The sequence below is a fragment of the Vairimorpha necatrix genome, chromosome 7, assembly GCF_036630325.1.
Source record: "Vairimorpha necatrix chromosome 7, complete sequence".
In the NCBI taxonomy this organism is placed as follows: domain Eukaryota; kingdom Fungi; phylum Microsporidia; family Nosematidae; genus Vairimorpha; species Vairimorpha necatrix.
The window spans coordinates 713,491-731,695 of record NC_088822.1 but is presented as its reverse complement, the minus strand read 5'-3'; the positions used below and the strand labels follow the sequence as shown (position 1 = coordinate 731,695).

General features: G+C 30.5%; 4 protein-coding genes across 4 annotated transcripts; 1 reads left to right on the top strand and 3 right to left on the bottom strand.

The window, feature by feature from the left end:
- Nucleotides 1-201: 201 nt before the first annotated feature.
- Nucleotides 202-504, bottom strand: VNE69_07121 (uncharacterized protein; the record flags this gene model as incomplete). Its single annotated transcript, XM_065474126.1, has 1 exon — nucleotides 202-504. One exon carries the CDS (start codon nucleotides 502-504, stop codon nucleotides 202-204), a length of 303 nt encoding a protein of 100 aa, XP_065330198.1.
- Nucleotides 505-13,111: 12,607 nt separating this feature from the next.
- On the bottom strand, nucleotides 13,112-13,474 carry VNE69_07120 (splicing factor YJU2 (YJU2); the record flags this gene model as incomplete). The annotated part of the gene is made up of 1 exon (XM_065474125.1): nucleotides 13,112-13,474. One exon carries the CDS (start codon nucleotides 13,472-13,474, stop codon nucleotides 13,112-13,114), a length of 363 nt encoding a protein of 120 aa, XP_065330197.1.
- A 245-nt stretch (nucleotides 13,475-13,719) lies between these two features.
- VNE69_07119 (C2H2-type zinc finger) lies at nucleotides 13,720-14,568 on the bottom strand (the record flags this gene model as incomplete). Its single annotated transcript, XM_065474124.1, has 1 exon — nucleotides 13,720-14,568. The coding sequence occupies one exon, from the start codon at nucleotides 14,566-14,568 to the stop codon at nucleotides 13,720-13,722; it is 849 nt and encodes a 282-aa protein (XP_065330196.1).
- A 2,113-nt stretch (nucleotides 14,569-16,681) lies between these two features.
- VNE69_07118 (uncharacterized protein) lies at nucleotides 16,682-17,593 on the top strand (the record flags this gene model as incomplete). Its single annotated transcript, XM_065474123.1, has 1 exon — nucleotides 16,682-17,593. One exon carries the CDS (start codon nucleotides 16,682-16,684, stop codon nucleotides 17,591-17,593), a length of 912 nt encoding a protein of 303 aa, XP_065330195.1.
- Between the last annotated feature and the right edge of the window lie 612 nt (nucleotides 17,594-18,205).

The window sequence follows — 18,205 nt, the reverse complement described above, 5'->3', positions numbered from 1 at the left end:
ATAAAAATTTATTATTACCAAATTAATCTTCATTGTTTGTTCGTTTTAGGAAAAATTGCACTAATTTTCCAGAATAAAAACCAATTCCAAAAATAAACAAAAAATAAAGAAATATGATCAAGATAAGATTATATTTTTCCAAGAATGAATTACAACGACGCGAAAATGACAAAAGCTTTTGCATCAGGATACTTTTAGATTTCAACGTAGATCCACTGGGAAATCATTGCATTCATTGCTTTGTACATTTATCGGTAAATCCGAAGATTGATTGTCTTTTTTCTTATTGTTTCGACTATCATTGTCTTTGCTATTGACTGGTAATAATGGCTTGAATGCGTTTGAATATATACCATATTGAAGCCTCTTATAAAAAGTTATTCTGGACTCTTCAACAGTAATTATATTATCTTGTTTGGCCCAATCGAGTACTGGGTTTGTTTCATTTACTTTTTCATTTTTTAATTTTAGAACTTTATGAAATAGAATAGAAAAAAAATTCATAGGGTATTTTTTTATTTTGTTTACGAAAACACTGAAATAATTCTAAATTTAGATATACGGAATCGGAAAACATATTGAAACAAAAAATACATTTTAAATCTAAGGTCTTACTATAAAATTTTATGTTTTGAAAGTGTTTACTATAAATTACTACTTTTCTGTATGAAATACGAGGTTGTAGAAAAAAAGACTTATTTATGTTATAAAATCTATCATTTTTTTATATACAATATATTCTTTAATTTATCAAAAAAACCTCGAAATTTAGAAACTTATTTTATGTAATATATTCGCTTTACATTTTTATTATGGATCTTAAAAATTAAAAATTGTGATCATAAAAAATCAGCATTTCTATTAATTATTCCACGATTGCCTATATTAATTTTTTGATCATATATAAAACTATTTGTTCAGGAGGAAGGATCCGAAACACCCCCCCCCCCCTCAGAGGGTGTTCACTTTATTTTTTTGAACCCCCAAAACGAAGTGCAAAATAAAGGAGGAGCAAAGAAGAGAAAAAAATTACTAAGTACTTATTACATTAAAAATACCAAAAAAATATATGCTTGTATACAAAAATTAATTTTAAATGTAGTTCTAATAATAATTTAAAGTGTTGTATCTTTTTTGCCCTTCTTATTTTTCTAAATTTTTTTTTAATTACTGGTTTATTATAAAAGTAGATTTTCTTCAAAAATCTACTTTTATAATAAACCAGTAATTAAAATTATAAATATTATTTATATAAGAAAATTTAAATAAATGTTCAACGATCTATACAGATTGTTAAATCAAAAAAATTAATTTGAAAGATGCCAAGTTATTTAAAATTATGTAGTTTTATGATTATATTCTTTTTTTAAATTAAATTTCGTATACAAATATATAATTATTTGGTATTTTTACTGTTTAAAGATGCAAGTAATTTGAATGCTAATGATTGCTCCTCCTTTATTTTGCACTTCGTTTTTGGGGTTCAAAATAATAAAGTGAACACCCTCAGAGGAAGGCATTTTGGTCCCCAATTCTAATAAATCAGAAGGGTAAAAACTGCTTATCAATTGTTATAAATATACAAACTTAAATTAAAATATAATTCTGTACATAAACGTATGTTTATTTTTTGTTTTTAATGTAATAAGTGCTTAGTAATTTTTGTCTCTTCTTTGCTCCTCCTTTATTTTGCACTTCAATTTTGGGGTTCGAAAAAATAAAGTGAACACCCTCTGAGGGGGAGGGGGGGGTGTTTGGGCATCTTCAGCCTTTGTTCATTGTAAAGCTTGGATCTTGCAATAATCTAGCTGTATCATTACTGATACAAATTGATTTTTTTTGCAATAATTTCTACATCAAAGAACTATATAAAGATAATCTTTATTTTGATATAATAATATGGTACTTTTTTTACGAGAATAAGTATTTAAGATCAATTTATTCTATTAAACGATGAATTATATGTGCTATTATTGGAAGTATAAATTTTCATCAATGATATATAAAACATCATTTAATATTTACCATAAATTGATCAAATAAATAAATTTATGTTTCTTAATAACCGTTTTGAGTTCAAGGGCTATTGATATTTGGGGTTTTTACCTAAGAAGCATTCAAAACTTAGAAATTTTAAAGTTTTATTGAGCCAATTTATCATTAAGCTTAGATATTCATAGCACATTTTTCCCCGGCATCGTCATAAGATTCAGCTCTTTACAGGCTTTGGTTTCTGTGGAATTATTAATACTTTCCAACTTCACTTTTTTCAGCTCCATTTCCCTTTGCCGAAACCACTTCTTTAACAGTCGCCATATTCTCTAGTGTGCTTACAGCTCTAGCCACTACTTCTTCCCTGCATCTTGCTGATCGTATCCTAGTCGTCGTTCCATCAAGGTGGATTCTAATATTTTCTTAATCACAATAGACTGGATGTTTGCTTCCAAGTAGGGTTGGATTTCCAGCTTCCTGATGTACTTTCTGTGATATTTGGTCACCACTCCATCTCATGTCATTACATTAGGAACTATTCTTGTCCGAGATTTATGTATTAGTCCCAGTTCATTTGCATGAAGTCCATATTTTCTTAGTTTTTCATTCTCGACTATAATAAGTCGATATGGGTTGGTTATACCAACTTCAACTATTAAAATTTCTTATTCGTCTTGTCAAATACAAGAATATCCGGATTATTATGGGTCACATTTGTATTAGTGGAAATTCTCGTATCTACTCTTATTCTGCACGATCATTTCCCACGATCTCTTGTACCGAGTGTTCATGTATTTCTTTGCCTTCTTAAACCCATATAAATACATAGTAAGAGATAAATGCAACAAAATACCTCGTTGTGTCTTTTCATATAATCAAAACCAAACATTCGATCACACTAGGTAGCTAAATGATTCACGGTCTTCCTATGAGATCCACAATGGGGACATTGTCCCACTTGTCAACAGAAAATATTTCTATTCTGTAGATAGCAGTAAATTGCTTCGAATCTGGCCTGATTGTTTCCTTAACCAGCCAGTCAGAAGAGTCCCTAATGCTTACTAAATCATTACTCCTAGCTTTAAACAACTTTCCATGGTTTGTCCTTATGTCAATTTTGTTGTAGAGCGTTTTTGGGGGATTATATTAGCATCTTCTGGGTTATCTCTCCTACAAAGCTATACCTAATCTTTATATACTCGTTAGTTGTAAACAAGTGCGATTTGTTCTCTGCCTCTACTTTAAGTATCGCTGTTCGTCTTAGTGAGCTATTTCTATACTCATCTGTTGTTTTATAAATATTCAGAAGCATATTTTCGCTTCTATATTCGATACTTATGAGGCCTCTACCAAATTCGGATCTAGGTAGGTATAGTCTTTCCTTGCAGGCTGGCCGTAGATGGACCTGGTACTTAATAAGTAACTGTCGGATATCAAAATCGAGACTTTAGAAATCTATTGGTTCTAATTTACAGTCCATTTCATTTTTATAGACATCTTGTTTCATAATTATAGACACCTCATTTTATTTTTATAGAACCCTTGTTAAATTTTAAAAGACAACTCATTTATTTTTTATAAAAACCTCGTTTCATTTTTATAGACCCCTTGTTATAAAATTTATTGTCTTTATTTATCATAATGGGGTATAGAAATTATACAAATATATCACATCCCCCCCTCAAGACGGTTAGTCTCATCTAATTTTCACATCTACCCCAAGCATACCCTTCAGATCATAATGTCTCTTCTTCACAAGCCTACCATTACTAAGTTTTACAATATAAGAATCTTTTCCACACTTTTCAACAATTTTTCCTGTATCCAAAAATCTTCCTTTTTCATACTTATTAACACCTGCCACATTTTCTCGTTTAGCTATTCTTACCAATTGACCTTTGCTAAATTTTTCGATCTTTCCTTTTCCAAACCTATTACAATATTTCCCTAAAGGGCTATTTTCAAGCATTACGTCTCCAGTTTTATCTTCAGTCGCTTCTAATGGTGTACATTTTATTCCCGTATGATAGCTCTGATTATATACATCGATACTTTTATATACTTTACCTTCAAAAGTTTTCGCATCCGACTTTAAAATACTTTCTCTCAAAGTTCCTATAACACGCTCTACTCTTCCGTTACTTCTATGCGCTTCTATACTTACTTGTCGGTGTATTATATCGAGATCTCTACAAAATTTTCTAAATTCCACGTAATAAACTCTTTTCCGTTATCTGTAATAATTTCTTCTGGTTTCTTCCCTTGCTCACATAATCTTTTCAAAAATCCAACAACATTATTACTTGACTTGTTATTTATAACTACTCCCCATACTCTACGTGTAAAATAATCGATAGCAACTAAAACATATTTCTTCTAATTTCTAAAGTCTATCAAATCTAATGCAACCTTCTCTATGTATCTCGACGTATCTACAAATTCACAACCACCCATATTTTTCCTGTTATATATCTGACATTTCTGACACTGTTTTATAACCTCGTTTATTTCTTTCTTTACTCCTGGCCAATAGTATTCTTCTCTCATTGCATAATAAACACTTGTCATGCATCTGTGGCCTACTTTTTCATGATATTCTTGGATTAATTGTCTCCTTATATTCTCAGGTGGTATTTCAACTTTACGTCCTGAGTCAAATTGCCAATATTGCTTTCCATTCTCGGAAGAAACATGTGCTTTCCATTTACCTTCTGTTTGCTTGATTGTTCGCTCTTTATTTTTCATTTCTTTAATATCCTCTTCCATATTTATTCGACTCAACGCATCTGCTACCACCATCTCATCAGGTTTTTTATATTCAACGATAAAATCATATTCCTGTATCTTCTCGATTAAGCGATTTATTCTGTTATTATTAAAAAAACGGTTTATTTCTTATCTCCACCAGTGCTTTGTGATCCGTTTCTATCTTGAATTTCCTACCTCTTAACTCGTATTTAAATTTATCAATGCCCCAATATATCGCAAGCATTTCCTTTTCTGATATTCCATATCTTATTTCGGTAGGTGTTAGCTTTTTAGATGCCCATTGTATAGCAACCCATTCCCCATTCTCATTCTTCTGAAGTAACACCGCACCCAATCTCAAATTGCTAGCGTCTGTTCTTAGTATGAACTCCTTATTATAGTCCGGTAATCTTAGTCTTCCCATATTTCTTAAAACATTTTTCATTTTAGTAAATTCCTCTTTCATCTCTTCCGTAAATTTCCACGAATTGCCATTTTTCTTCAAACTATCTGTCATTTTCAACGTCAGCCCGGCATAATCTTTTATAAATGGTCTGAACCACCCAGTCAATCCTAGAAACCTCCTCAATTCCGTCAAAGTTTTTGGATCCGGATACTCCAAGGCTTCATTTTTCTTTATTTCGTCGGCCGTCATGTCTATTCCATTCAGCGTCACACCTAATAATTTTACTTCCGCTTGTCTAAACTGTATTTTCCCAATATTTAATTTCATTTTATTTCTCTTAATTCTTTCTATAACCTCTATTACTAATTCATCGTGTTTACATTTATTGTTGGCATGTATTACTATATCGTCCATGTATACCTCAACACCATTTCCTCGCAAATCTTCAAAAATCATATTCATCGTTCTCTGTAGTATCTGTGGGGAGTTTTTGTATCCCATCACCATACTATTCCATTCGTAAACTTTTTTATTAAATTCAAACGCCGTCTTATGTTTATCTTTTTCTTCGATTTCAAAATGGTAAAATCCTTCTTTGCAATCAACAACAGTAAATATTATCGACCCTTGCGTAGCTCTTATTATTTCTCTCATATTCGTTAGCTCATACGGGTCTTTCTCGACTAAATCATTCAACCCTATAAAATTACTAACTACTCTTACTTCACCACTTGGTTTAAGTATCGCTATTATTGGGTTTCGCCATTCCGAAGACGATCTTCTTATAATTTTTCTATTTTCTAAATCATTAATATATTCCTCAGTCTGTTTGATCAAAGCCTGTGGGATCGTCTGTCCCTTTCTGACTATCTTCTTACCCTCTGGAGTATCTATCTTACACTTCTCTAATGTACAATAACTTATAACCTCATCTCCTTGTTTAAAAACTTCTTCATATTCCGCTTTGAGATCTTCCAACGTAAATTCCCTCTTCAGTAATCTTCTTTTCGTCTCTTTATTGCTCGCATATATTCTTTCTTTATGTCTTCTATCACTATTATTACATTCCTTTAACTTAACTCGTTTTGTCTTTCCACTTGGTTTATATTCTTTATTATCATTACTGCTACTACAACTTTGGTTTTCGTCTAAATTTAAGTACTTATTAAACTTTTTATTATTTTTCTGATTATTGTTCCTTCCTAAATAGCAGTTCCTAGCCATATGGCCAAATTTACCACAATTAAAACAATTCCTATTATTTCTTATTTCTTGTACTGTACTCCTTAAAACTAAATCTTTCTCTTGAATTTCTTTTCTCACAGTTTCTCTAACATTCTCAGCTATAACCTCCATAAGTTCTCTCCTATTTTCTTCTTCTTTTTTAGTTCTTTCTTCTCTACATATTTCCTCCTCTAATTTCTCAATTATTTTATAATATTCGTCCTCTTTACTAATTCTTTCTACCATGAAATTTTTTATTTCTTCACTTCCTTCCATAAATATTCTCTGCTTCCACAAACTGATTTCTACTTCCTCCATCTCCAACCTATACATTATTCTTCTAACTTCCTTTATTAACTTTTTGGCCTCTAGACCACAGTCCACACTTGTAAACTGACGATTCGGTATCGCCCCCATGTCTTTATTTATCATAATGGGGATAGAAATTATACAAATATATCACATTTATTTTTATTTTTTTCATAATTTATTTATATAGTTGAATCGTAAAGAAGAGATAATGATAAAGATAAAGATATAAACATCAATATTTACATGGCAAACAATGAAAACATCTTAGAAGTTTTTAAATTAAAATTTTTAATTTCATTAATTCAGAAAAAACCCGCATTGACAAGAGCTTTCTCGATAAATTCTCTTATGAGAAAAGTAACCATCTATGACGAATACTTCTGTGTCCAACACGTCCTCAATACAATCAATTAACAAAGGAGTGGTTGTTGGTCTAGGTCTCTGTTTTACTTGGGACTTTAAACTGTTAGAAAACTCCTCGGCGGGGTTTAGTTGTGGAGAATATGGAGGGATAAGTTTTAGAGTGTATCCTTTGTTTCTAAGAGCAACAGCTACTTCGGCTGTTCTTTGTATAGATGCGTTATCCAATATTATAACTCTGTTTTCCTCTTGCTCACAAATAGGTCATTATTGTTAATGAATTCGACAAAATCTATCGATTTAAAACTTTCGACTTTAGTTTTATGCGTATATAATCCTTTAACGCTTATAGCATACATTAAAGAAACATTAGTCCCTTTCGAATTCGGACTGTTACACAACACTTAGTATCTCTTAAAGAAAAACCAAAAGTACTGTTAAGGTGCAGATTTAAACCGGGTTCTTCGAGAAAATTTAAATTATCATTTGATATGATATCTATTACTCTCGCATATTGAGACCTTAACAGCTTGTTCTGAGGACTGTTTCTGCTTAGTGGAATCAAGGTCGGGGGGGGGGGGGGTTTAAAACTATACCCTTATTTTTTAACAAGTCTGCAAACAGTTGACATAAAGTAATGTCCCGTGGAATTTACATTTTGCAATTTATCGGATAAATAATAAAGATATAGACAAGGAATCAAGGCTATTTCCGTTGCAATAATATATATAACCATAAAAATGTCTTTAAAGATTCACTCTTTTTTTTTGTCCTGCCTTCTTAAAAGTTGAAAGGTTAGTAAATTCTCTCGTAAGATATCTTTTATATGGGCGTTTGACGTTAGACTTACTGAGATTTAAAGCAACTTCCATATAAATAACTTTCATACCAGTGTCGAGTAACGAAAGAAAACTTTCGATTATCGACCTCGTAATCATCTTCCTGGTTTTAATTGGGGTAGAAGACTGCGTTTCATCTTCTATCTCGACAAATGATTCTTCTGTACGATATTCCTCAAGTTCTTCTCTGACATTTAGGTTTCTCATATTTAAGGATTGAAAATTATAAAGTAAAGTAAAATAAATTTTAGAGCAAGGGTTCTATCATAATGAAATGAGGGTTCTATAATTATTAAATAAGGTGTAAAAAATAATGGAACAAGGTGTCTATAAAAATGGAACAAGGTGTCTTTAAAAATGAAACAAAGTGCCTATAAAAATGAAACAAAGTGCCTATAAAAATGAAATGGACTGTAAGAAGTCCTACAAGATTTTTGTTACTGATATTGCATGCTTGTTTATAGTTAAAATCATATTCTTACCATTTAATTGAGTCTTGCACAGTTTCTAACCCTCTGTAGGATCTTATTTATTACTTTTTCAAAAGTCTCTCTTTTGACAGCACAAGAGGCATCCTCTGTTATTCCAAGGTTTTTGTATCCTTGATGCCCTTCTAATATTACTGCATCTTCGCTACAGTCAATACAGTTAGTCGCAGACTTACTCATGTTCATTTCCAAACCTACAGCTGAGAAATCCTACTTATTTTCGGTACCCGGTCTTTTCGTCCCGGTCATAGGGGTTAAAAAAATTAAAAAATAAAAAAAACGAACTTTTTTCTTTTTTTATTTTTTACCCCTATGACCGGGACAAAAAGGATCATTAAAAGCAAAAGAAATATGGACCAAATAATAGATGAAAATCTATATATTTACGAGAAAAAAAGAATCAACAATACTACTATAAAGTGGCGCTGCATTGTACGAAGCTGTAATGCCAAGGCCATTAGTAGTATTGTTTACGTCAATAATCTCGAATCCTTTATTATTTCTTCGCCTCATAATCATGAACCAAATCCTGAACAGGTCTGTAGGAAGAATAAAATAGATAAAATGAAACGGGAAATTATCTCTGGCAAAGATTCTTCTAGAAACATTTTTTTCTTCCTTAAGAAGAGCTGGTGAAGAAACAATCGCCGCAATAGGCCCTATTGAGCCTATTGCGAGGATATTAAGGAAAGCTAGGCTAAATTTCTTAAATCCAAAACCATACGCCAACCAAACATTGGGTTTATGTGCTGATTAATTAATCAGTCATACAGGCGAACAATGGTATCGATATGGGCCTGAAAATTGCGGGAGTGATAAACCCAATGACAGTATAATAGTTTTTTATACAGATTCAGCTATGGGAAAACTGGCTCTATATGACATGTGGGCGATGGATGGGACCTTTACGGTGGTTCCAATTCCATATTATCAACTTTACACAATTAGTTTTATCCGTGAAGCGCATGTATTTCCGATTATATTTGCAATTTTAAAAGATAAAAGTTTTGAAACCTATTGTTTTTTGTTTCAATTGTTAAAGAGAAGGTTTCCAGAGCTCAACCCAAGGTTGATAAAACCCGATTTTGAGTATGCTGCGATAAGAGCATTTTCAATAATTTTCTCGGATTGTCAAATTTCGGGTTGTCTTTTTCACTTAGCCCAGGCTATTGATAGACGTGTTAAAAGTTCAGGACTTTCTTCTGTTTACACATGTTCACCTATGGTGAAAAAATTTGTTTTGTCTCTTACGGCACTTGCATATGTTGAATATGACGAAATATTGTCTACTTTTTTGGAATTAAAACAAGACAGAAATTTCCCTGAATGCTTGACTGAGTTATATGCCTATTTCTTTACAAATTATATTGATTTAGGATGTCGTTTTCCGCCGAATTTGTGGCATACGAGAAATAAAATGGATATAGATTTTCCAAGAACTAATAATGCGATTGAAGGTTGGCATAATACCTTTAAAAACACATTTGGTACAAGTCGATACAGTTTTTATCTATTAGTGAGCAAGTTAAAGGATGAAGAAGATATAGTGCGAATCAAGATAATCCAACAAACAATTTTAAATCATGTTTTTGAACGTAAACAAAAATACATTGAAAAAGAGATTCGGCTAGCTAATTTTTTAAACAAAACTGTGGATGAAGGGGTTGGTTTAGATTTTGTCTTTGAAATTATTGAAATATTAAAGTTTTATTTTTATTTTTTTTTTCGGAATTTTCGTCCCGGTGGTAGGGGTTAAAAAAATAAAAAACCGAGATTTTTTATTTTTTTATTTTTTTAACCCCTACCACCGGGACGAAAATTCCGGTCACCCTTATTTTCCTCATTCATCAGTTTTAAAACGACATCTTTCTCTGCGAGGAGATTAAGATAATCAACAAATAGAAGATGTTTTGTTACATAAACACTTTCGTGAGTCTGTAATCTTACTTTTGAGCAAGTTGAATTCAGTTTCCTGCTCAACGGGCCATACATAGTACAAACAAAAGTGGCGACAAGGAATCCCCTTGTAGTATGCCTCTTTTAATCTTTTTATCCAGTATCGTTCCCGATCCTGATTTTATCTCAATATGCCCCCTTTTAACGTTGGCTAATAAGAATTTTCTTATCCATTGGGGGGAGATTTAACTTGCAAATACACGTTAATAGATAAGAATGGTCTACGGAGTCGTAGGCTTTCTTTACATCTATCCACGTGGTCTTCGGCTTGTTTCCATGCTCCTTATTGACTGTTATCATCATCATATATATAAAAGAATTTTATTTAATTTTTTACCCCTCTTTTTTGTGATTTTGAAATTTCTAAACGATATGTTCTGCACTTATTATGTTACTATAATAGTGTTTTTGGATTTAATGTTTCAATTTGATAATTATAGATGCGTATACTATATGTTAATACTTTTTTGTTTTTTATAAAATTTTTGTAAAACTCAGTTCCAAAATATCGTCAGAATCGTTTTTTAGAATTTATTTAACCCTTCCACAAAAATTCATAAAACAATTAACCATGTCGGATTTCGAATGATAAGTGTCAAATTTTGAACAAAAAAACATTTAGAAGTTATAGCATTGAATTTTATATAATAATTTGAATCGAATTCTGTATTTAAGTCTGCCATTAATCTAATATTTACAGTTGTTAAGAATCATATTCTCTTCTTTTATTATTCCAACCCAAAATGGTAAATCAATTAAAAAATGCAATGCGCACACACATTAATCCCGTTTTCAAAACGGGAAAGCATACGCTAGTATTAATCATAGCTTGTTCTTTTGCTCCTTGGACTTGTCTAACTGTCCCTAGTTGGTTCTCTGCTAGTATCCCTCTACTTTCTACTATTAGCTTCATTGCCTCGAAGTGCATTTCGTTGTAACTTGTAGAGGTTTGACATACAAGTAATAGGCCTGAAGTCATTACAACTAGTGGGGGTACTTTGGGTATTTAATGAGTAATCCCCTCGTAGAACCAAGCTTCGGGTTCTTTCCCATCCAGGCATACTTCCTTAACAATCTTGTAAAGGAATGAGTGTAGAGCTTCACACTTCTTTACAAAGAAATTGAAGATTCCATCACAGCCTGCAGCCTTCTGATTTGGTAATTTTAATAATATCTACAAATTCTTGCAAAATTGGGAAAGTGATCTGATCTTGGCTATCAGGAATGTATTTTAGAAGATACTCCCCCAAACTATTGCAGTCTCTGAATTACCCTTTTTTATTCCACATGGTAGACCAGAATGAACTAATATCTACTTTGCTTACATTATGATAAACCTCATTGGCACACAAGAGTTTTCTATAGAAATTGCTTCTATATAGCTCAAAGTTTTGATTTTCACGCCTATACTCTCTGCGTCGATCTGCGACCTCTAGCTTTCTTGAGTATATGGCCTTCCTCTCGTTAGGTATAGCAATAGCTTCAGAAGTATCTCGGTGCAAACATGCAAGCATGTTGAGTTCACGTATTACCTTCTTGACTTCACGCTTTTCCTCATTTGAAAGTTTATCAAAAATCCTGGCTTTTTTGAAAAGCACTACCTTGTCTTCGATCTCAGTAATCTTTTTCAAGATACTTTCTTTCCAAGACGAAGGTTTAGGCTTCTTACTGGCCATTTCCTAAAAGCAGAACTGTGCAGCTTGAAGTATCCTTGCCATCTCTGTCATGTTATAAGGGGTGGAATCTAACATGACTATCTATCGCCTTGATTGTAGCATCAAGTTTCAACAGATCAACCTTCAAGGAAGAAATCTTCCTCGTTCGTTATACCTAGTCCACACATGTGTTCTGGATATAACTAAGTTTCTCCAAGAACAATTTTTGTGCTTTTAGGAAGAGCTCTGTTTCGAAGAGACTATTTCCTTCTTATGAGCCAGTTTCGGCATTTCTTCTTTTGAAAGGATTCACTAAGAATTCCCGGCCGTCATTTGTCTACTACTATTACTAGTGAGCGCTTTCTTTACTTTGCCCTTGAATTCTAGTGAACTCATGTTAGACCCAATTTTTTCACAGAAGAACTCGGTAGCTTTACTCCACCCTCCTCTTATCATTCTACCAAATCTATTTACGATTGATGAAAATACTCTTTGAGGCCACTCTTCTTCGCTCGTTTAGGTACTACAAGTAATGCTGCATGAGTCTCAGAAGTGGATTGAGTAAGCACACTAATATGTTCTGCCCCCTGTTCTTTCTCTTCTGTGTCCATTTTGCCCATTTCCGCTTCGGAGGTTTAATTTGTTATTTTTTCGGGGGTTTCCTCCTGCTCTGTAAAACTTAGAATAAACATGTTTTAATTAAGAGAAATAAATTTTTAATTAGTAATAATATTTAAAGAATTATTTTTAATTTTTTATTTAAAATTGTTTTTGTTGCGAATAATTTATGTAGAATATTCATTTTTCTAATACTTGAATAAATTCAGAATACAACTTAAATGCCTTATGTACACGTTCACTTATTGCTTCCGCGTTGACTACAACATCTTCCACATTGTTAAGACTTTTTAATATTATTTTGAGTTGTTCATTAATTTTTCCGGAATCTTCGACTAAAAATCTTAATTTTTCTATTTTCCTTTGATTATCCATAGGGGCAATATTTTTGTACTATATTTACTAAAAGATAATAGAAAAATTCGAAATTTTATTTTTCTAAGAAATACATAAAATTTGATCCCAAAAAAAAAAAATTTTACACTTAACAAATATCCTGTCTTTTTCCTATATTTATTTTTTGTAACTTTTTTCTATTTCATATAGTTTTTTTATTTCTTCTTTTATTTTTTCTATATCTGTTTCGTTTTCTTTTTTTCGAATGTTTGCTTCTTTTTTTAAGTTGTCAATTCTTAGGCATCCATTTTCAGCTTGATAATCTCCGTTTTTTGGATCTGTTTTTATAGATAACATTTTCTTACATCCAGTACATTTAAACATGAATCTGTAAACTTTTATTCCGTAATAATCTCCTCCTTTAATTTCTTCTTGATAAGCATTATGTCTCTTATTTTTGAAAATATATTCTGAACAATACAAACATTTTACAGTAAATGGATTACAAAATCGCATTGTAGATTTTTTATCTCTTGGCATATAAATTTATGGTGTAAATTTTAAAAGGTAAAAAGAAGAACAAAAGTCTTCACACTTCATCATTCGACCTTCAAATAGAAAGTCGAATATGTGCTTATTATTTTATTTTATATTGAAAAAGCAAAAAATATTAAAAAATAAGAAAAGCATTTGTGTTTAAGATATTTTTTTGACTAAATTTATAAAAACATAATTATAATAAAAAAATGCAAAGAAAAGCCTTTTCTAAACACATAGCATTTATTTTACTCTTTGCTCATCTCGTAATAATTTCTAAATGTCAAACTTTGTGACTTTGATGGCACGTTGTGAATTTTGTAATGTTGTGACAGATTGTCACTTCTAGAAAAGGCTTTCATACATCCTGGGAATTTGCACTTGTAAGGCCTCTCGCCTGTGTGCATCTTATTGTGTCGCTTCAAATGCTCATACCTTTTAAAAGCTCTTTTACAATCAGGATATTCACAAATAAACGGTCTATCTTTAATATTTACTTGTTTCGTCCTACTTCTTCCTCTGCCGAGATTTTTCTTAAATGGATTGTAGAGATTTTCTTCTACATTCGTTGGTTCTATAAAATCATTGGATTTATAAATATTGCTCATTATTTCTTTAAAATCTTGCTGAACAAAGGATTTATCAAATGGATATTCGTAATCTACATTGGTTTTTTCCATCTTGTCTTTATCTGTAATATTAGACATTTCAATGCGACCAAACATAGACGAATCTTCCGAATTCATCAATTCGCAATATTTTTTTTCGATAAGTGCGAAAATGTTTCCATTCAAGTGGTCAAGCCCACAAAGTTCTATTTCTACCGGATTATTGTCTTTATCTACTTCCATGATCTTGTAAATATTCATCATATCTCTAATAAAATCTCTAATTGTTTCGCTTTTCTGAATATTCATGTGCATCCACAAAAGATCTTCTAATATTGCCAAAGGCATGTATTGAATATCTTGGATGTTGTAAAATTTTACAGTTATATTTGAATCATCTAATTTTATTTCATTTACTTGTAGATCTGGATTTATTTTTTGTTTCAAGTTAAATAAAAACTCTTCTAATTGAAGATAGTTTGGTTTCATATTTCTGGTTTTGATTTGGTTTTCTTTATAAAACTTATAAAGATTTTGGACCAGTAAAATTTGTTAATTAGCAATCAAACCACAAAATGATCAATTTTTTTACCAATAGAAAGCAATGAGATATATAAAGGAGACTTAATAACTTTTATTCTATTTTAAGTTCAAATCACTTATTATTTTACAAATAATTTATAATGCTTTGTATATTATTTTATAGTGCCCAAAAATAGTCAAAAATATATATAAAATCGAATTATAAGACATTTACGCATTTTTAAGACATTATTTGTACTTTTTTTATTTTTGTTTTTATTTTTCAAGGGGTCAAAAAATCAAATAATTTTTTCATATAAATTTCTAATTTTTTTTAGGGGTATGCTATTGGCATCATATTTTCTTTAAAACACTGAGAAGATTAGCATGACCCCTGCGCAAGGACGGCATGTTTATTTTGAGAGTTAACACTGGGAGTAGTCCCAGTTTTTTATTTAATTTTTTTATTATAAGTTTCAGCTGTCTTGTTGTTTACATTCCATGAAATCTTTACTACATCAGACTAGGAAAGTTTTCTAAGTATTTTATTAACAATGTAAATGTCTAGTAAACAATAAATTTAAAATGGACTGTTGGTTCAATGCTATCATTTTTAGGCTTGTACACAATTTACGAGTTCAAACTTAACAATTAGAAAGCTAAGTAAAATTCGATATAGACGGCCTAATTATTAAATATTTGATGTCAAAGTTACATCAAAATATTCGATTATATGTTAAATTATGCTAAAAATGCTTATAGGTTAAGTAAATATTACAACAGTCCTGTCGTTATATTTTCATGGTATTGTTTGCGACTTGAGTTCATTCTTATGCACTTTCGCAATAAAACACGATTCGATTTTTATAAAATACAAGCAACTTTTAACTTTAATGTTCTGTTGTAGTATTTGTTGCACTGTGTCAACGATATCATTTATATGTGTTAATAGTCTATTTTTAATATTGACAATAAGTTTATTGGTGACAAGCTACACAAATGAATGTAACATTTTATTGAAAGTGAACAAATGTTATGAAATTTATGGATTTCATTGAGCAAAATATTGAATTGTTTAGGTATAATTAGGTTATGATAATCATCCTTAGGCACAGTGTTTACTTACAATATATCAAATTTCACATTCTTTTCTTGTGTATTCAAGATAAATGTTTTTTGTTTGCATAGTGGAATTATTTTCGTACATTTCATATTGACCATTCATATAAATACCACCTGTTTATAATTATATTTAGTTTCTATGAAGTCTCATACATAAGTTGAAGATAATTGTGTCTTTCATCCATGCATTAAACAGATTCTTGTAAATTTTTAAAATTTTCTATCTTCTCATTATTATGTTGTAAGTTATAAGACAATGTTGAATTCATCTTCACTATTATGATTTGCTTTTTTCAATTACATATATGTCTATTGCGCAATATTATTTCTTAGTAAATCTTTATCGTTGTACCTACTTTTATTTCTGTATATTTTTTGGGTAGTTTATTTAAGCTATGTGTCGCCTAATTATATTATTATGGTCTGTACTACATATAATATTGCTTTATTAAAGAGATTTATGAAATATTAATTAGGAATTCTTTATTATTGATTAATTGATAATATATACGGCTTTTTAAATTCAAAAAAATTTTAACATTAAATTATTGCAATACGTCATATAACAAATTAAATTTCGAATACACTATTTAAATAATCTTTTGATATTGATAAATTGTTTTTTAAGAAATTAATCAATGAACTTAAATTAAATATTTATAAAAGTAAAAATTTTATTTGGTAACTTTTAATGTGACGTAGGTTTTATATCAGGGTTGATTGAGTAATATTAAACATTAAAGATGAATATATTATAAATTGTTAATTTTAGCACGTAACGATTTTTCTATTGTTAAAATAACTTGTAGAGTTCAAAGAAATCATTTTTTTGTGTTTTTTAAGAAAATCAATAGACAATTTTGCATTTTTTATTCCTGATTAACTTTATGTATGTTTAAAACTAGATATTTGATTAATTCATTACATGTTTATAATAATCGGCCGTTTTATCCCTTCAATGTTTCTGTTTTTTTCATTAATATTTTGCTCAAATATCGCTGATAATGTCGACTTTATTCCATGGAGAGGTTGGACAAACCAACAGGAAAAGATTGAAGTTGATCAAATAAAAAATTCTAGTATACTTTATCAAATATTACGCTCCGCTAAAACTTCTGGATGTAAACGTGGCCGACCCTTTCATTATAAAAAAAATTCTTCCACCATTTCTAATAATCATCCGCAGGAAGTTTCGTTCGATGAGGTAGTATTGAGTTTTATTAAACTAATGAAAAATGTGTATCTCAAGCCCGTGAACAGTACACTTGAAAAAACTTTTCATTCTGATGTAAAAAATTTTAAAGATCAGATTGATCAGTGGAAAAATGATAAAATGAACGTAAAAGAGCCGATATTTAAATGTAAATTTCCATCTCAATTAGATTATATATTTTACAAATCAAATTATTATGTAACTAATCAATGGATTAGAGTATTTAAAGATATATTGAATATCGACTTACCAAGTATAGGAACAAAGATTCTAAATTCTACAATACACGAAGATAGTAAGAAATCAATAATTGAAAGTGTTGATCAGATAGTTGAAGCTATGGATTATTTCTATGCTTTCGCGCCTAAACACTTGCATTACAATTATCATAAAAATTCACTAAAACATCGTTTTCAGTTATTAATTACAAGATTTCCTTATTTATTTAATGAATTTAATCTATGTGGTAGGCTTATAAATTTGTATGAATCGATTATAGAAAATTATATTAAAAAAGTAGATGATTCATATGACATGAAAATAGCCTTGACTAATATGTCTATAAATTTGCAAAAAATGTTTAGTAATTATGATAGATTTTTGAATGCTATTAGACGAAAGTTAAGACTACTAGAAAAATTAAAAATGATTAATTAAATTTTTTATCAGATTTTTTTTAAGATAAGATGCAGAAAAAAAACTTATCTAACAATTAGGAGTAATTGAAATTGATCTGTATATAAAGTACTATAAAATCTTTACTTTAAAACATCCTCCATATAATTGCTTGTTAGCGAGCTCAGCCATATCGGTTAGATTTTAATTTGTTGTTACACAAAGATCGTTATATTCATTAGACATTTGTTTTAAATAAATCAGTCACTATTAAGATCTATATCGTGTCTAAGAACATCTACAACAAGCATAATTTAAAACACGGCCCATATGACCAGTTAAGAAGCAATTCGTACTTTATGAAAGGTCCTTGTTTCTTCTGCATCTCGAATACACTAAGACCTCGCTACATAACTGACTAGCATTTTATAGGCTGTATGGACAATTTAATTCCGATAATATTGGCCAATGCGTAGAAACCCCGCATGACAGAACAATGAGACCTTCACTCTAGTTCGAGTTTTCTTTAATTTAACTCGAAAGATATTACATCTGCCAATATCTTTATAAAACAAATATATTGCTTTACGCATAGCAGTGGAACCTTGATCCCCGTTATTCCAAGGAAGAAGTGCGTTTTTTGCATGTGACGCG